This window comes from Gopherus flavomarginatus, chromosome 1 (genome assembly GCF_025201925.1).
Source record: "Gopherus flavomarginatus isolate rGopFla2 chromosome 1, rGopFla2.mat.asm, whole genome shotgun sequence".
In the NCBI taxonomy this organism is placed as follows: Eukaryota; Metazoa; Chordata; order Testudines; family Testudinidae; genus Gopherus; species Gopherus flavomarginatus.
The window spans coordinates 130,156,600-130,175,431 of record NC_066617.1 but is presented as its reverse complement, the minus strand read 5'-3'; the positions used below and the strand labels follow the sequence as shown (position 1 = coordinate 130,175,431).

The window sequence follows — 18,832 nt, the reverse complement described above, 5'->3', positions numbered from 1 at the left end:
ATGTTATTCACGTAGCTGAAGTTGCGTATCTTAAATCGATCCCCTCCCCTAGTGTAGACCAGCCCTAAGTTACTGGTTCACATCCATCTGCTGTGTATTTGGGAACTAGATAAATGAGATAGGAGAGAGTCTCAGTAGAGTTCCTATTGTGCATGTGTTCACTTTGCACGAGCTGTGGTACAAAGATAATTAAGTTCCTTGTTGGCAGCGTTGTTCAAACTTCCTTGCAGAAGATGAAGATTTGAACAGGCATGAAACTGAACTTAATTTTCTAATCTTTATGGTTCTTCTATATCAGGGTTGAGCCAGATTTCTGCAGCTTTGCATAGAGATTGTTTGTCATCTTTAGCTTTGTGTTACAAGGTACTGAGTATTCTTTCATGGGTACATGCATCAGAAATATTTAAAAGGACGGTATGCCTCTGTTCTTTAAACCTGTGATAGTGAAATATGGCACCATAGTCTCTTCATTGTGGTAGCAGGTGAGATGATAACTTGCTTTCCCTGATAAAATGAAAAATGTGGAAAATTGGTAACAGGTGTAATTTTCCCTGCCTTTGAATATTGAAGGAACCTTCACAAAAACTAGGTGATTGTCTTTGCAGGAATGAGATTGTCAAAGTGTTATATTCTCATACGTAGTCACAAATGTAAATATTTGGAAAGGGAGTTGTATTGTCTCAAGGCCTCCACCATATTGCCTGCAGTTTTCATTTTCTTTTTTGATTTTTGTAATTGGAAAGACTTTAAACCCAGACAGAAGCCTAATGGAGCTTTCCCTATTCACATAGCCTAGGTCTACACTTTAAAACTTTTGCTGATATAATAAAAGTGGTTAGAAGTGTGGGTTTTCTTCATTTTAAACAACATTTTTATTCCAGCTAAAGCCTTTGTGTAGATGCAATTATAGGAGCAAAAAAGTTCTCTTAGTGATATAGGTTATTTCGTTCAGGCAACTGGTTTAAGCTATGCTAGCAAGAGCACTCTTTTGCCTGTAGAAGCTGCATCCTACACTAGGGGAGTTTGCAGGTGCAGCTATGCTATTAAATATTTTCTAGTGTAGACCAGACCTTAGACACTGAACAGTTAATTAGAGTCCTGGGAGAAATTCTTTGCTAACCCTGCCTTATCTAAGGCTATGCATGAGTTTTATGGACAGCCCAAAAGGTACTTCGATTCTTGGGACTGTCCTGAGTAGACCCTTTAATTTTGTCCTCAGTAAAACAGTACAGGATCCCCATGCCTACAAGTTATTCCATAGTACACCAACATAATAACTCCATTTCCCCTCTGAAGTCGGTGCAAGCACTCCTGATGAGGACGCACATCACTGACAGAAGGAGGGTAATGTGAACATGAAAAACTGCAATAATTACTGCAGTGGCTGTATGTGAACTTAAGTTTGTAGTGTAGACGTGCCTTGAGTTAGTGTAGGGATTTTGTTTATAGTAATACAAGTTTTGAACTGTAATATTTATTACAAATGGCTAGTTTTTCTTAAAACAACTTTTAAAAGATGTATTTACAATTGTTTTTGAAAGTAACATTTAAAATGTTTCCTCTGCTTAGATCTACGGAATTGGATTCCAACTGGTCTTGGTTTCAGTTGAGATGCATGCAAATAGGAGGAAATGCTAATGCCGTAAGTATATCTTAGAAAGATTTTTCTTATTTCAAGTATTTGCTTATCATGTTTTACAGCTCCACACTTAGCTTCATTGCTCATTTCATGTGTTAGTGAAGAATTCAGGGATGAAGGAGTTAACTCCACAGCCCCCTAGAATATTTGTGTATTTTTTGTGTGTTTCAAGTTAAAATAATGAATTAACTGCTGCACTCCTAAAACTTTATACATCCTGTTGGGAAGAAACTAATTTATATGGAAATGGGGTCATGACAATATGTGTGCTGTTTCAAGAGATTTGCACAGACTTCAAAGGCATAAGATCAATAAATGTGTCTCTTAGAATTCTAGCAAAATACAATAAGTTACTTTGAATTTTCCATATGTTTTTGCCTTAGTGAAAGGAAGAATCAGCTGTGCTGAAAGATTACACAAGTGATAGCGTGAAATGTTATTGGTTATTTTCTATCCTAATATTCTAAGGGGAAAAAAAACAAAAATGCAGATTTTTTTTTTAAAGAAATGGCAAATACCCAAAATAATTAGGTTAGTTTTTACTTTTTCTTCTATGTGCTTTATTTTTGTTGGCCAAAGCTCAGTTTTTAAAGTGAAATGAATACAGATATGGCAAAGGGAAAATATTAGAACATATCTTTTCAAATTTGTGTTTTGTCATCTAATACACAATCATAAGAGTTCTTGTATGCAATTCAGTTGGTATCAACGGGGCCCTTGTAAATTCATTATCTAATATGAGTTACTGTTTGAAATTTGTGATACCGTAGCTAATGAACTAAAAATTTCCCAGGTAACTTGGTTTCTGTAATAGCTGCACCCAAATTCTGTTAAATTGCATTGTCATATATTTCATATAAAGTTAGTTTGTTTTGTTTTTTGCTAACTCCTGTTTCAGAATTTTATTAATTTTTGCTATTTCTTTACTGTAGTTGCAATTTAATCTTGAACCTCAGCTACCACAGTGATTAGTGCCCTAGAAATATCTAAGGTAGTTAGAAAATCAGTATAGTCTTCTGAGGTTCTTCTTCTTCCCAGAATAGCTTTCTCTTGTAACTAAGGCTGAGATTTTCAAAACTGTGTGCCTAAAGTCACGCTTGTAACTGTATATTTAGAGGCCTGAGTAAGTGGCCAGGTTTTTCAAAGTGCTGAGCACCCAGAAGTTTCCATTAAAGTCACTGGCAGTTTATTTGGACATTTAAATATGTATTTAGGAGTCTAACTTTAGGCAGTTTTGAAAATCTTGGGCTTAGAGCCTATTACAGTTAAGATTGAAGCACAGTCGCTGGATTGGTTAGCCTTTCTAGAAACTGTTACACTATGTATCCAGCCTTCAGTGATACAGTAGCACCTCAATTAATGTTGTAGTTATGTTCTTGAAAAATGCTACTTTAAGTAAAACAATATTAAACGAATCCAGTTTTACCGTAAGATTTAATGTAAATTCCGGGGGCGGGAGGGGTTAGGTTCCAGGGACATTTTTGGGGGGCAGACAAAAGGCATTGCATACTATACAGTACTGTACTGTGGTTGGGAAGTGCCCCTGGCTTACCCTACACAGGCACAGCCCGCTGCAGGCAAGGACGCTAAGAAGCACCGCTGCAGTGGCAGCTTCCCTGGAGAAGAACAGGTGCCAACTTTGCAGGGGGATGCTCCAGGCCTGCCTCTTCCCATCCCCACTCCACTCCAGGCCCACCTCTTTCCACCCCTACTCCACCTCCTCTATGGAGCACGCCGCATCCCGGCTCCTTCCCCTTCCCCTCCTTCAAACAGCTGTTTGGCGGTGCTTAGGACTTTCTGGGAAGGAGTGGGAGGAGCGGAGACACAGTGCATCCCCACTCCTGCCCCTCTCTTCCAGCACTTCATGCTTAGGACTTTCTGGGAGGGAGGGGGAGGAGTGGAGATGCAGCACTTCCCCGTGCCACCTCCTCCCTCCCTCCCAGAAAGTCCAATGCACCGCCAAACAACTGTTTGGCAGTCAGGTAAGCGCTGTGGGGGAGGGGAAGGAGGTGGAGAAGAGGAACTTGTGCAATGTTCCCTTGTAAGTCGCTGCTTTTCCACGGAATCTTACAAGCAGTGGACAGATCAGGCAGCCAAACAATGTTATAAGGGAGCATTGCACAACTTTAAACAAGCATGTTCCATAAATGAGCAGTGACATAACTTTGAAACAATGTTAAGCAGAAGGACATTAGTTGAGGAGTTACTGTAGTAGGTTGGCAAGCATTTCTATGTGTTACTAATATTGCATTATTTATCATCCATAACTGTGCTCTGAAGAAAGTGTCAAAGCTTCAGATTCACCAGACCTAGATCTTTCAAGCAGTTTTGGAATGCACCACTGTAATTTACATAGGTTGATAGATTAGTTTTCATATTAGAAGAATTCCACCATCACCATTCATGAAGTCTGAATATAAAGATTTTTTCTTTCCTTTAAGCTTTTATTTTAGTAAGATATTCTGTAATCAAATATGTTTGTTGAAGTAGATTTTGCATATTCCCACGTATGGTGATAAGTTCGACTTGGCTGGAGAGCATGAGGAAGAGCAGTGCCTATTGGAAATGAGTGTCCTGTATAGTCAAGAACATTCAGAGTCATGGTTGTAAGAGACTGTCTGGTCCCCAGCTTCCTCAGTTCCTTCCTTTCCATACTTACTTGCAGGACTAGTGTTCTTCGCAACATGCATGAAGAGGTTTTCTGAATATTTTTTTAAATTAAAATCTCCTGTTAGCATGTTTTTAGTTGTCATAGTGTTTCATAGATTTTGCACTGTTGCACAGCTAGTTTAGTGGACTAGTCTTTTTTTTGTTCTGGAACAAGACCAGGAAAAAGAGACCAGATTTCAGCAGTGGTTCAGATTGTCTTGCTGCAATCAGAGAACCTTTAATGTTAAAACTGTTTAAATTAATTAGTGTGTGTTGGACAGACCTTATTATTAATGCAAAACTGATATTAATATATTATCATAACTTTTTATCTTATTAAAACTTGTTTGTATCCTTAGTGAATATAAAGATATGGTTACAAGTAGGTTATAGCCAAAATGCTCAAAAATATAACACCTGTTTGTTTTAGTTAGTTAGTTATCAAAATGCTCAAAAATATAACACCTGTTTGTTTTAGTTAGTTAGTTATATTATAACATGTTCAGGATGGTTAAAGGAATTCCAGGAGGTTTCTGCTTTTTGTAACCCCGGAGACAGACAAACCAAAAGTGTGTCTTATCTAGACCAAGAAACCTCCCTTTGTATAACATACCAGCTTGGTACAAATGTAATTCTTATTTCAAGAAAACCAACTATGTAAAAAATTAACGTTTTAGGAAAATACCTAATTGTAAAAAGGAATGTAGGATTGTGTTATCAGATCAGTAAATGTAAGTGATCTTTTTCACCCCCCTTCCAGCTGTCCAAAACAAACAAACAAACCCCAGAACAGCAGCAAAAATGTCTAAAGTAAACCTACACAAAGAATTCCGAAAATTTCCTTTTTGAAATTTTATAATTAGTCTAAAAACTTCATTCAGAAAAGTCTCTAGGAAAAATCATGTGTAGTTGAAAATGATTTAAACCTGTGGGTATGTCTACACTACAGACTTAATTACTGCGCGGTGGGATGTCGACTTAAGTTGGTTGTGCATGTCCACACCACACTCTGTCAGTGAAGTGCGTCCTCAGTAGCAGTACTTGCATCGATACAGAGAGCAATGCATTGTGGGTAGCTATCCCACAGTGCAGTTTGCCACAGGGGAGTTTTGGGGAGGGTTTGCAGTGCCATATGAGACTAAAACATTTCACAGGGGTCACTGGAAACATAACTTTAAGGTTCCATAAAGCAGTTTTCTCTCTCCCCTGATTTCATCTGCAGTCAGTAATATTTCATGCCTTTTTTGCAAAAAGCTGGTCTAGCCATGCATATGCCATATGCAGAGAAGCATGGACACCACTCAGCTGTGCACTATTGTGGTGAGCATTGCAAACACCACGTGCCTTATCCTGTGGTTTTTCCAGAGCCATGAGATCTGCCGCGTGGAACATGGCAGTGTCCTTCAAATAGCTCCGAGGGAAGCCATGGAATGAAACAATTCCCGGTTGCTGTTGGCAGTCATGCAGCGGCTCAGCACAGTGGAGTACAGGTTCTAGTCCCAAAAAACAGGCACTGATTGATGGGATCGCATCATTATGCAGGTATGGGATGATGAGCAGTGGCTGCAGAACTTTCATATGCACAAGGCCACTTTCAAGGAATTGTGTGCAGAGCTTTCCCCAGCCCTGCAGTGCAGCAACACTACAATAAGGCCTTCTCTGATGGTGGAGAAGTCAGTGATGATTGCTATGTGGAAGCTTGCAATGCCAGTCAGTGGGAAATCAGTTTGGAATTGGGAAATCTGTTGCGGTGATCCAAGTATGTAGGGCCATTAATCACCGTCTGCTAAGAACGATAGTGACTCCTGGCAATGTGCAGAACATAGTGGATGGTTTTGCTGCAGTGGGGTTCCATAACTACTGTTGGGCGATAGATGGCACACACATCCCTATCTGGGCACCAGATCACCTTGCCAGAGAGTACATAAACAGAAAGAGATGCTTTTCTGTGGCATTGCAAGTGCTGGTGGATCGCTGGGGGCATTTTACCGACTTCAGCATGGGATGATCCAGGAAGGTGCATGATGTATGCATCTTGAAGAACACAGGTCTGTTCAGAAAGCTGCAAGCAGGGACCATTGGTGACACTGGATACCACAAAATCATTTTACAAGGATGAAAATGGGTGTTCCCCTGAGGTACAGAGCGTCACATCTCCCCTCTTAGTTTACTGCAAGAGGGTTAGTCACTGATTGTCACATATAGATATTGAAAGATCTGACAAAGAGTTAAATCTTGGAAAGATGGTGGAACAAAATTGGGAGAGGGAAAACGTTAATCTTATCTTTAAAAGCTCAGCGGCCTTGCCTATCATACACCAGTGTATGTGTGGCTGTTATTCTTGGCACCCTCTTCTGCAGTTGAGCGGAAGGGATATTGCATTGGCACCCCTCACCTACTGAAATCTGTGTAAGGTCGAAACGGGGAGTATAGGGATGTTGGAATGCTATTCTTCAGGGACTGCAGAGGGAGTCAAGACTCCAGGTGTTTCTCTTGAAGGTCAACAAGATGCCTCTGCATGTCTATCTGTTTCTACAGAATACCCAGCCATCTCCTGCTGAGTGCCACACTCATTCTCATGGGCTGCTCTCCTGCTCGTAATGTCTGTGTCCAGATTTTCAGAGCGTGCAATACTCCACGTCCTTTGCTCAGTGTCCACTGTCCCAGAGGCTTTCATTATGTCATTAAACATGTCATCACGCATCCTCTTTTGCCTTCATCTTATCTGGGAGAGCCTCTCTGCCAGTATGGAGGAAGAGCTGAATGCCAAACTTTCAACTGTAAACCATGCAAATCAGAGCAGAAACACGGTTCTTGCAGACCTAGGATCTAGTGCGGAGTTGCTATATAAAAATCACTTCCCTGAATCCACACAAGTGTAAAGCTGAACATTTTCATTTCTACAAAGTACTAATTGAACTGTTTTGCTGTCTCAGCCATGGTGAATGTGGCCTGCAGGTAGGGGCACTGCACCATCTGCAGCATTGGGTGGGCAAACCCATGGTGGGACCAGAGGTGCCACCTCCCCTTTGTAACATGGGCATTGTATGGAGGTTGAATACCAGTGTTCCCTCTGCCAAACTGCATGCCTTGGCAGAGGCAGCATGAGTGTGTGTGTTTGCAGTGGCGGGTGGCCACCACAACATTTTCCTTCCCCCACCACTCCCCCCGTTGCTGCTGCTGCTTTCCAGCACCTGAGGCTTGCAGTTTCTCATAGACTCATAGACTCATAGGTCAGAAGGGACCAATCTGATCATCTAGTCTGACCTCCTGCACAAGGCAGGCCACAGAACCCCACCCATCCAATTTTATACAACCCCTATCCCAGGACCGAGTTATTGAAATCCTCAAAAATGGTTTGAAGACCTCAAGCTGCAGAGACACCACCAGCAAGCGACCCGTGCCCCACGCTGCAGGGGAAGGCGAAAAACCTCCAGGGCACCTGCCAATCCGCCCTGGAGGAAAATTCCTTCCCGACCCCAAATATGGCGATCAGCTAAACCTGAGCATGTGGGCAAGAGTCACCAGCCAGCACCCAAGAAGGAGTTCTCCGCAGCAACTCAGTACCCATCGCATGCAACATCTCCCCGCAGACCATTGAGCAGACCTGTCTGGTGGTAATTCAAGATCAATTGCCCAAATTGACGATCCTATCATAACATCCCCTCCATATACTTATCAAGCTTTGTCTTAAAGCCAGGAAAGTCTTTTGCCCCTACTACTTCCCTCGGAAGACTATTCCAGAACTTCACTCCCCTAATGGTCAGAAACCTTCGTCTAATTTCAAGTCTAAACTTCCTAATATCCAGTTTATACCCATTCGTCCTCGTGGCTACATTAGTACTAAACTTAAATAATTCCTCTCCCTCCCTAACGTTAACCCCCTTGATATATTTATATAGGGCGAGCATATCCCCCCTCAGCCTTCTTTTGGCCAGGCTAAACAAGCCAAGCTCTTTGAGTCTCCTTTCATAAGGCAGTTTTTCCATTCCTCGGATCATCCTCGTAGCCCGTCTCTGAACCTGTTCCAGTTTGAATTCATCCTTCTTGAACATGGGACACCAGAACTGCACACAGTATTCCAGATGGGGTCTCACCAACGCCGTATACAACGGTACTAACACCTCCTTATCCTTGCAGGAAATACCCCGCCTGATGCATCCCAAAATCGCATTTGCTTTTTAACAGCCGTATCACATTGGCGACTCATAGTCATCCTGCTATCAACCAGTACCCCAAGGTCCTTCTCCTCCTCCGTCGCTTCCAACTGATGCGCCCCCAACGTATATCCAAAATTCTTATTATTAATTCCTAAATGCATGACCTTGCACTTTTCACTATTGTATTTCATCCTATTTCTATTACTCCAGTTTACAAGGTGGTTCAGATCTTCTTGAATAGTATCCCTGTCCTTCTCCGTGTTAGCAATACCCCCCAGCTTCGTGTCATCCGCGAACTTTATTAGCACATTCCCGCTCTTTGTGCCAAGGTCAGTAATAAAAAGGTTAAATAAGATCGGTCCCAAGACCGATCCTTGAGGGACTCCACTGGTGACCTCCTTCCAGTCCGACAGTTCACCTTTCAACACGACCCTCTGGAGTCTCCCCTTTAACCAGTTCCTTATCCACCTTACAACTTTCATATTCACTCCCAGCTTTTCCAATTTAACTAACAGCTCCCCGTGCGGAACCGTGTCGAACGCCTTACTGAAATCTAGGTAAATTATATCTACCGCATTTCCTTTATCTAAGTAATCCGTCACCTTCTCAAAGAAGGAGATCAGATTGGTTTGGCACGATCTACCTTTAGTAAATCCGTGTTGCAGTTCGTCCCAATTACCATTGACCTCTATGTCCTTAACTACTTTCTCCCTTAAAATTTTTTCCAAGACCTTACATACTACAGACGTCAAGCTAACAGGCCTATAATTACCCGGATCACTCTTTTTCCCTTTCTTAAAAATAGGAACTACATTAGCAATCCTCCAGTCATACGGCACAACACCCGAGATTATCGATTGCTTAAAAATTCTCACTAACGGGCTCGCAATTTCACGCGCCAGTTCCTTTAATATCCTCGGGTGGAGATTGTCCGGGCCCTCCGACTTCGACCCATCAAGCTGTTCATGTACGGCCTCTACCTCAGTTGCAGTAATATCCACTTCCATATCCACATTCCCGTTTATCATCCCTCCATCATCGCAAGGTTCCTCACTAGTCTTATTAAAAACCGAGGCAAAGTACTTGTTTAGATGTTGGGCCATGCCTAGGTTATCCTTAACCTCCATTCCATCCTCAGTGTATAGCGGCCCCACTTCTTCTTTCTTTGTTTTCTTCTTATTTATGTGGCTGTAGAACCTTTTACTATTGGTTTTGATTCCCTTCGCAAGTTCCAGTTCAATGCGGCTTTTAGCCTTCCTCACTTTATCCCTACATGTTCTGACTTCAGCAAGGTAGCTTTCTTTACTGATCCTGCCTTCCTTCCACTCCCTGTAAGCTTTCTGCTTTTGTCTAATCCCCTCTCTGAGTTGCTTGCTCATCCAGTTTGGCCTGCAACTCCTGCCCATGGTTCTTTTCCCCTTTCTCGGGATGCAGGCTTCCGACAGTCTCCGCAGCTGTGACTTAAAGTAATTCCAGGCCTCCTCCACATTTAAATCCACTAATTCCTCCGTCCAATCCACTTCCCTAACTAATTTCCTTAACTCTTTAAAATTAGCCCTCGAGAAGTCAAAAACCCTAATCGCAGATCTACATTTGTTTATCCTTCCATCTAGTTTGAACTGAATCAGCTCATGATCACTCGAACCAAGGTTGTCCCCTACCACCATTTCTTCTACGAGGTCCTCACTGCTCACCAACACCAAGTCTAGAATGGCATCCCCTCTCGTAGGTGCTTCACTACTTGATGAAGAAATCCATCCGCTATCACATCCAGAAAAATCCGACCCCTATTATTCGTGCAAGTACTCGTCCTCCAGTCTATGTCCGGGAAGTTGAAGTCCCCCATAATCACACATTTCCCCTTTGTGTTTACTTCATTAAAGACATTAAAGAGGTCTCTATCCATATCCCAATCCGATCCCGGCGGTCAGTGCTTGGGGTGTGCTACAATCTCAGGGGAAGCTCTAGTTGCTTTTTTACCCAGCGTGATTTTTGCCCAGACGGACTCCGTGTTATCCATTCCATCGCATCTTATTTCGCTACATTTAATTTCATCATTGATGTACAAGGCTACTCCCCCCCCTTTGCCTTTCTTCCTGTCTTTTCTGAACAGCACATAGCCTTCAATACCCGTGCTCCAGTCATGAGTACTATTCCACCAGGTTTCGGTAATCCCTATAATATCCGGCTTGACTTCCTGCACGAGTAACTCCAGTTCCTCCATCTTGTTACCTAGGCTCCTCGCATTAGTGTACAAACCTTTTAATTTTCGGCGTTTGGCGTCAGTGACATTCTTTCCCCCGTCGTGCACAAACTGTCTGCCACCAGCATCACCCGTTACTCTGGTTTCTACTCCACTATTCCTCCTTGGATCAAATCTTGGGGCCACAAGGGTATCCCCGCTCACTTTGTTTACTTCCCTCTCCAGGTTATGTTCTGGTGTGGAGATCTCCCGAACATTTCCCAACCATCTCCCCCAACTTTCTAGTTTAAAGCCCTCTTGATGAGGTCGGCGAGCCTCCATCCTAGAATCCTATTTCCCTCCTTGCTGAGATGAAGTCCATCCTGAGCAAACAGTCGTCTATCCGTAAATGCGTCCCAGTGACCGTACATCCCAAAGCCCTCCTTATAACACCACTCCCTGAGCCATCTGTTGATCGCCATAATCTTGTCCCTCCTTCGTCGCCCCGCTCTAGGAACCGGCAGAATCCCACTGAAGATCACCTGAGCCTCGATGTCTTTAAGCCTCTTCCCCAGTCTGAAATAGTCCTCCTTGATACTGTCCAGTGAGTAACTAGCTGTATCGTTCGTTCCCACATGAAGGATAATCAATGGATTTTTTCCCGCTCCCGCTAAGATCGTATTCAGGCTCAAGTCCACATCCTGTATCTTAGCCCCCGGCAGACAGCACACTCTTCTGTTCTCCCGATCCGGTTTAGTTACAGGCCTGTCTACTCTTCTCAGTAGAGAGTCTCCAATCACGTAGACTTGCCTTTTCCTGGTGACCATGCGATTCTCCGGTCTATCCCCCACAGCAGCTGGCCGTGATTCCTCCTGATTTGTATTCGACCTCACAATCCTCCTAGGGCTCGTACTTGATGTCGCCTCCACTGACTGCTCCCCTCCATCTGCAGGACTAGCTGCTTGCCTCTTCTTCCTTGCCGTAACTCCTTCAGCAGCCCGCTGTGTTCCATCTTCATTTCCCAACTCAGCAAACCTATTCCTGAGTTCTATTTGTCCATCGCTGGCCCGTCTTATCCTTTGTCTGGTTCTCCTAGTGACATGCTTCCACCGTCCACTTTCCTCACCCAGCAGTCCCTCCTCAGAATCCTTAGGTCCTGCTTTTGTCCGCTCGCCTGAGCTTGTCCCCTGTGCCTCATCAAGTCTGTGTTCCATCATCTGCTCAAATCCCCTTCTAAACTCAGCCAGAGTTTCCACTTGCATCTCCAGTCCCCTTACCTTTTCCTCCAGCAGCTCTATCAGACGACACTTCATGCAGATGAAACTCCTTTCAGGTGCTCCTTCTAGGACCATGTACATGCCGCAGCTGCCGCACCCAGTCATCCTCAGTGTGTCTGCACCTGCTGCCTCTGCCTCCATCGTAGCGGTGCAACTCTGTGCCTGGCAATCCACGCCTCACACCGCACCGCAGGCCACCGACCAGCGCAGGGCTGCCTCTTCCCTGGTCTGCCTTCCTGGTTCCTCTCCCCTGCAACCTCCCCCTGGAAACTCCCACTGAAACTCCCCTGTTAGCCGCTCTGTTCGCCGCAGCTGACTGTGCCGCTGCCTGAGTGCCTGGCTCCTTATATAGGACCCCTAATCAGGTAAGCCCCGCCCCCAACTCAGGGCTCAGCCTCGCTCTCAGCACACAGCCCCTAGCAGCCTGCACACACACTCACTCACACACAAACACCACAAACTACAAAACCACAAAAACCTGCTCCTCCAACAGCACTCCCACTGAAACTCCCCTGTTAGCCGCTCTGTTCGCCGCAGCTGACTGTGCCGCTGCCTGAGTGCCTGGCTCCTTATATAGGACCCCTAATCAGGTAAGCCCCGCCCCCAACTCAGGGCTCAGCCTCGCTCTCAGCACACAGCCCCTAGCAGCCTGCACACACACTCACTCACACACAAACACCACAAACTACAAAAACCACAAAAACCTGCTCCTCCAACAGCACTCCCACTGAAACTCCCCTGTTAGCCGCTCTGTTCGCCGCAGCTGACTGTGCCGCTGCCTGAGTGCCTGGCTCCTTATATAGGACCCCTAATCAGGTAAGCCCCGCCCCCAACTCAGGGCTCAGCCTCGCTCTCAGCACACAGCCCCTAGCAGCCTGCACACACACTCACTCACACACAAACACCACAAACTACAAAAACCACAAAAACCTGCTCCTCCAACAGCACTCCCACTGAAACTCCCCTGTTAGCCGCTCTGTTCGCCGCCTCCTATGCCGCTGCAGCTGACTGTCAGTGCCGACTCCTGCCACACAAATTACAGCCATGTGTTGTAAAGCGTTGGTGAAGGGGCAGAAAATCACAAGGGGGCCCCACAGGCACAACTGTTTGCGGTTCAAGCAATTTAAAATGAAAACTACCACCATCTCCCATAGGTGACTCTAGCTAATATCACGCTTCTGAGGTTAACAGAGGCAGCAATGGAACAGTTACTGAAAGTGTCGGTTACAGACCAGGTCCTTATGCTACTATGCTGTGTACTGTGATGATGCCAGATGGATTAATATTGGAGTGGTGTGGGAAAGTGTCCTACTGCAGTGGAAGGAATAAGGCAGCCCTCTGCAGAAACCTTCTACAATGGATTGCAGTGCACTTCCATGAAAGTTTCCTGGAGATCTCTTTGAAGGATTCTTTGGACATCCCTGTGTACGTAAATAATCATTTTTTGAGAGTACCCTCTGCATAGCCGGTACAGTCACTGGAAAGCTATAACCACTCTACCTCAACTAGTTTTTAAATTAAAAAATAGCATATGAGAGCATGTGACCCCAACATATTAATTGGAATTGCATATGCACCAGAGGTTCCTTCTCTGGCATCATGCTTGTCCATGCTGCTGTTCTGTGACTGGCTGCACTGCTCCAGGGTTAAAAACGGCTCCTGGCTCTTTGGGACAATGGATCCCCTGCTTGCCTTTCTCCCATTCTCCTCCTCCTCTTCCTTGTCAAAGACCTACTCCTCAGTATTGCCTGCAGTGGCCCTGGACTCCGACTCCTCAGAGGTATCGATACTGCTCTTGGGTATCGTGCTGTGGTTGCTGCTGAGAATAGCATGCAGCTCTGTGTAAAAATGGCATGTCTGCAGTGCTGCACCAGAGTGACGGTTCACCTCCCTTACCTTCTGATATGCCTGCTGCAATTCCTTGATTTTCATGTGACACTGCATGTTCCTGGTATAGCCCTTCTCCCCCATGTCCTGAGCGATCTGCTCGTATATGTATACATTTCTGTCGCAGAACTGGAGCTATACCTGTACATCCTCTTCTCCCCGCAGACCCAGAAGATCCACTACCTCCTATGTACTCCAGTGTAGAGCCGGCATGGTCAGCTGTGCAAGTGGGCGCTCTATGCCGAACAAACAAGAAATGGAAATTCAAAAGTTCACGGTCCTTTAACAGGGGAGAGACTGTTTTCTATGTACCTGACTGTAGGCAGCAGAGTTGAGAATGGTGACTAGGGTGGTCACAGCGGAGCACTGTTGGACATCTACCGTACGCCAGTTGTTAGGGGGCTTATTCCTTCACCCTCTCACTTCCCTGGTCCTTCTCGCATGAACAGAGAGCAACAATACCCGAAGTCCAAAGGCGCAAACAATTCAGTGTTTATTGGGGTGAACTTCCAGCAAGCATGATTCCAGTTTCTTTCCTTAGTGTCCCCCTTCCGAGCTCTGACACCACAGAGCCTTGCCTGTGTCCCTGTTCCTGTTCCCATCCCCTGTTCCATTTTCCCCTTTTGCAAGACATGATTTTAATTCCCCCATCCCTGGTCCCCCCCGACTTCCTGATTGACTGCAGACTATATAGTAAAACCTGAGTTTTGCTTAGCTATTCCTTAACCAATCATTTTACTGAAATTTAACTAACCAATCCTAACATATTGTAACATGGTTATTTAATCAATTATACCCCACCACCTTAATTGGTTTACACCCAACAAAATTAATTATAGACAGAAACAATCACAGAACCAGACAGAGGCCATACAAATAAACATGCAAAACAATACAGAAGTGAGGATTTCACAACTACAGCTATACAGACATAAGGGTTTACCAGCTATGTCTATTGCTTAGTGAGTTCTTGCCAGACAGGATGCTGTCTTCTAGGCTCTTCCGTTTCTCTGGAGGTGATAGAAATGTCAGGGCAGGATTGTATTCCTAATAGCCCAATAGCACCTTATTTCAATGTGACTAGTTTGGAATGTGAAGATGTGACCATACACTTCCCAGCTTATGGCTGCCTAACTACATCTTAGCTGAAGGCCTTAGCCTGTCACAGTAAGAGAAAGCCATTCCACAGACAGTGATTTTGATTCTTTCTTTTATACCTCTATAACTAGCTAAGTGATAAGAATACACCTAAATTCTTAAAGTATAGGCCTTTGCAGACCGGCCTGAATATCTATATCCTAACACCAGTTAAGTCAGCGTAAGCAACGCAGTGCCTGCATTGCCACCACGTCGACCTATGTTGAATTAAGCGCTACACCTCTCGTGGAGGTGAAGTAATTAAGTCGACGTAGCAGGCGAGTTATGTTGGCGGAAGGGACCTGGTAGTGTAGACACCGACATAAGGAAGCTTACGTTGATCTAACTGTGTAGTGTAGATCAGACCTATGTTTATTTCTTAAATGTTGCAGTGGCAGATCGTTTAGTTTGGCATATTTGCAAGTATTTTAACTAGAGTATAGTGTAATTTCCTAATATCATTGCTATAAACTGTAACATGCTTTATATATCAACATAGAATTAATGATTTTACTAAAGTAGTTACTAATGTAAGAAATCATTTAAGAATAGAATGTTTATATTAACAGGGAATTAATTAATTACTGGTAATGCTCAAGCAACTCCCTCATGTGACCCAGGGAAGACAAGAATAAATATCTCTCCAAAAATTGTTATAAAGAATCAACAACTTATTTAAATAACTCTTAGAAAGACTTTACATAAATAATTACTGATTTTAAAAGACTGTTTTGAAACAAAAAACTTTAATATAGAAGAACAAGTGTGTTTGGACTTTCTGAAAGCATTTTACTTTCTGTTGAACTCTAATAAAATTGAAGTGCTAGCTTCAGAAAATGAATTCAACAAAAAGGAAAAGTTAAAACTCTAACGTCAAAGGTGTTGTGATACCCTTCTGCCCCAAAGACAAGAGATATAACTGTCAAGAAAGAATTATAATTGTAATGCATATATCATTAACAAACTACATCTTCATTAGATGAAGAGGCTCTTAAGGACAACTCAGGAAAGTACTGAGCCAGTGAAAGAATGACAGCAACCAACTTGGAATCTAAACATGCATGAAAGAGAGATTTTCCTATAATTTTCGTGAAAATAGGAAGGAAAGGGTGTAAAACTGTGAAGTGAGCACCTCCTCCATCTCACACATACTGGTACCATCATTAAACAGCAAGCATTCTATCCATCTCTACAAGCAAGCTGCTACTACAGATAGCTAAGAACAGAAAAGACTCAAGAAGAAACCATACCCAAGGAAAACCTACCCAAGACTTCAATATGGGTTGGTGAGATGGTAACAAAGACACCATGAAGGGATTGTATTGGAAATTCTTGTAATGATTTTATTGGGATATGGAAATGCTGTGGTAACTGAAGATACTAACATTTTCTCCTGGTAACCATCTAATGGTTAGACCATATATTTCTGGAGAGAGAGACCGGCCTAACATTGGTAAACAGAGAAATAGTAGGATTTAACTGGATTTGAGATTTTTAATATTTATAATTGACCTGTCTCAAGACAGGTGCTTAAAGTAACTAAGTAACAAATTTCAATATTTCTTACATAGGATTTAACTGAGAGTGTTTGCTTTGCCCATCTATAAGCTTGCTAGCTATTAATAAAACAGAGACAAATTTCACCTGCCTTTAAACTAATTATGTCCATATGCAAATAGTTGTTAAGTATCCAAGATACTAAGCCTGGCTTCGCAATAATTTTGGGAAACAATATTCCTTGGTCTTAATTAACCAAGGGTATGTCTACACTATGAAATTAGGTCGATTTTATAGAAGTCGAGTTTTAGAAATTGATTTTATACAATCGATTGTGTATGTCCCCACTAAGTGCATTAAGTCGGTGGAGTGCGTCCTTGCTACCGTGGCTAGCATTGACTCATGGAGCAGTGCACTGTGGGAAACTATCCCACAGTTCCTGCAGTCTCCACTGCCCATTGGAATTCCGGGATAATCTCCCAATACCTGATGAGGCAAAAACATTGTTGCAAGTCGTTTTGTGTACGTCATCATTATCCCCTGCCACCCTCCATGAAAGCAGCTGCAGACAATCATTTTGTGCCTTTTTTCCTGGGTTGCCCATGCAGACGCCATAGCACGGCAAGCATGGAGCCCGCTCAGCTCACCGCTGCTGTTGTGAGCATTGTAAACACCTTGCACATTATATTGCAATATGTGCAGAACCTGGCTAAGAGATGGCAGCATGAGGACAATTGTGAGGAGGACATGGACAAAGATGTTCCTGAAAGCATGGGATGTGGCAATTGGGACGTCATGGCGGCAGTGGGGCTGGTTGATACCGTGGAATGCTGATTCTGGGCCTGGCAAACAAGCACAAACTGGTGGGACCGCATAGTGTTGCAGGTATGGGATGATTCCCAGTGGCTGCGAAACTTTTGCATGCGTAAAGCCACTTTTCTGTAACTCTGAGTTGTTTCCCCCCACCCTGAAGCTCAGGAATACCAAGATGAGAGCTGCCCTGACAGCTGAGAAGCGAGTGGCAATAGCCCTGCGCAAGCTTGCAACGCCTGGCTGCTACTGGTCAGTTGGGAATCAGTTTGGTGTGGGCATATCTACTGTGGGGACTGCTGTGATTCAAGTCGCCAGTGCAATCACTGACTTTCTGCTATCAAGGGTGGTGACCCTGGGAAATGTGCAGGTCATAGTGGATGGCTTTGCTGCAGTGGTTTCCCTAAGTCTGGTGGGGTGATAGATGGATAGACCTGTCTTGGCACCAGACCACCTGGCCAACCAGTACATAAACCGCAAGAGGTACTTCTCATTGGTGCTGCAAGCACTAGTGAATCACAAGGGACGTTTCACTGACATCAACGTGGGATGGCCGGGAAAGGTGCATGACGCTCGCATCTTTAGAAACTCTGAGCTGTTTAAGCAGCTGCAAGAAGGAACTTACTTCCTAGACTAGAAAATTACTGTGGGAGATGTTGAAATGCCAATAGTTATCCTTGGAGACCTAGCCTACCCCCTGCTCCCATGGCTCATGAAGCCATACACAGGCAACCTGGACGGTAGTAAGGAGCAGTTCAACTATAGGGTGAGCAAGTGCAGAATGGTGGTAGAATGTGCCTTTGGACATTTAAAAGCTCGCTAGTGCTGTTTGCTGACTAGGTTAGGCCTCAGTACAACCAATATTCCCATTGTTATTACTGCTTGTTGTGTGCTCCATAAAATCTGTGAGAGTAAGGTGGAAACATTTATGGCAGGGTGGGAGGTTGAGGCAAAGCGCCTGGCTGCCAGTTTTGAACAGCCAGACGCCAGAGTGATTAAAAGAGCACAGGTAGGTGCACTGCACATCAGAGAGGCTTTGAAAACCAATTTCATGACTTGCCAGGCTATGGTGTGACAGTTGTGTGTTTCTCCTTGATGCAAACCTGCCCCCTTTGTCGAATTTAATTCCGTGTAAGACAACCACCCACCTCCCTTCGATCACAGCTGGCAAAGGAAATAAAGTCACTATTGTTTTTAAACCATGCATTCTTTCTTTATTCCTTTTTTTTTTTTTTTTTTTTTTTTTTAAAGGAGATAACTGATAAGGTAGCCTGGGGGAAGAGGGAAGGACAAGGCCACATTGTTTATTGTAGCCACACTACAAATCAAAACTGTTTGAATGACAACCTTCTGTTGCTTGGGCCATCCTCTGAAGTGGAGTGTCTGGGTGCCCGGAACCTCCGCCCCTGCATTCTTGGGCATCTAGGTGAGGAGGATATGGAACTTGGGGAGGCGGGCAGGCAGTTGTACAGTGGTTGCAGCGGTGGTCTGTGCTCTTGTTGGTTTTCTGCAGCTCCACCAGATGCCTGAGCATGTCCGTTTGCTCCCCCATTAGCCTCAGCATTGCATCCTGCCTCTTCTCATCGCGCTCACT

General features: G+C 44.1%; 1 protein-coding gene across 2 annotated transcripts in view; it reads left to right on the top strand.

Moving 5' to 3' along the window:
- ARFGAP3 (ADP ribosylation factor GTPase activating protein 3) overlaps nt 1–18,832 on the top strand; it is an 81,833-nt gene that overhangs the window by 11,795 nt on the left and 51,206 nt on the right. For both annotated transcript variants that reach the window (XM_050919748.1, XM_050919739.1), the window contains exon 3: nt 1,570–1,642. In XM_050919748.1, the coding sequence (XP_050775705.1) occupies nt 1,570–1,642 (73 nt within the window). The remainder of the gene's footprint in view (nt 1–1,569; nt 1,643–18,832) is intronic.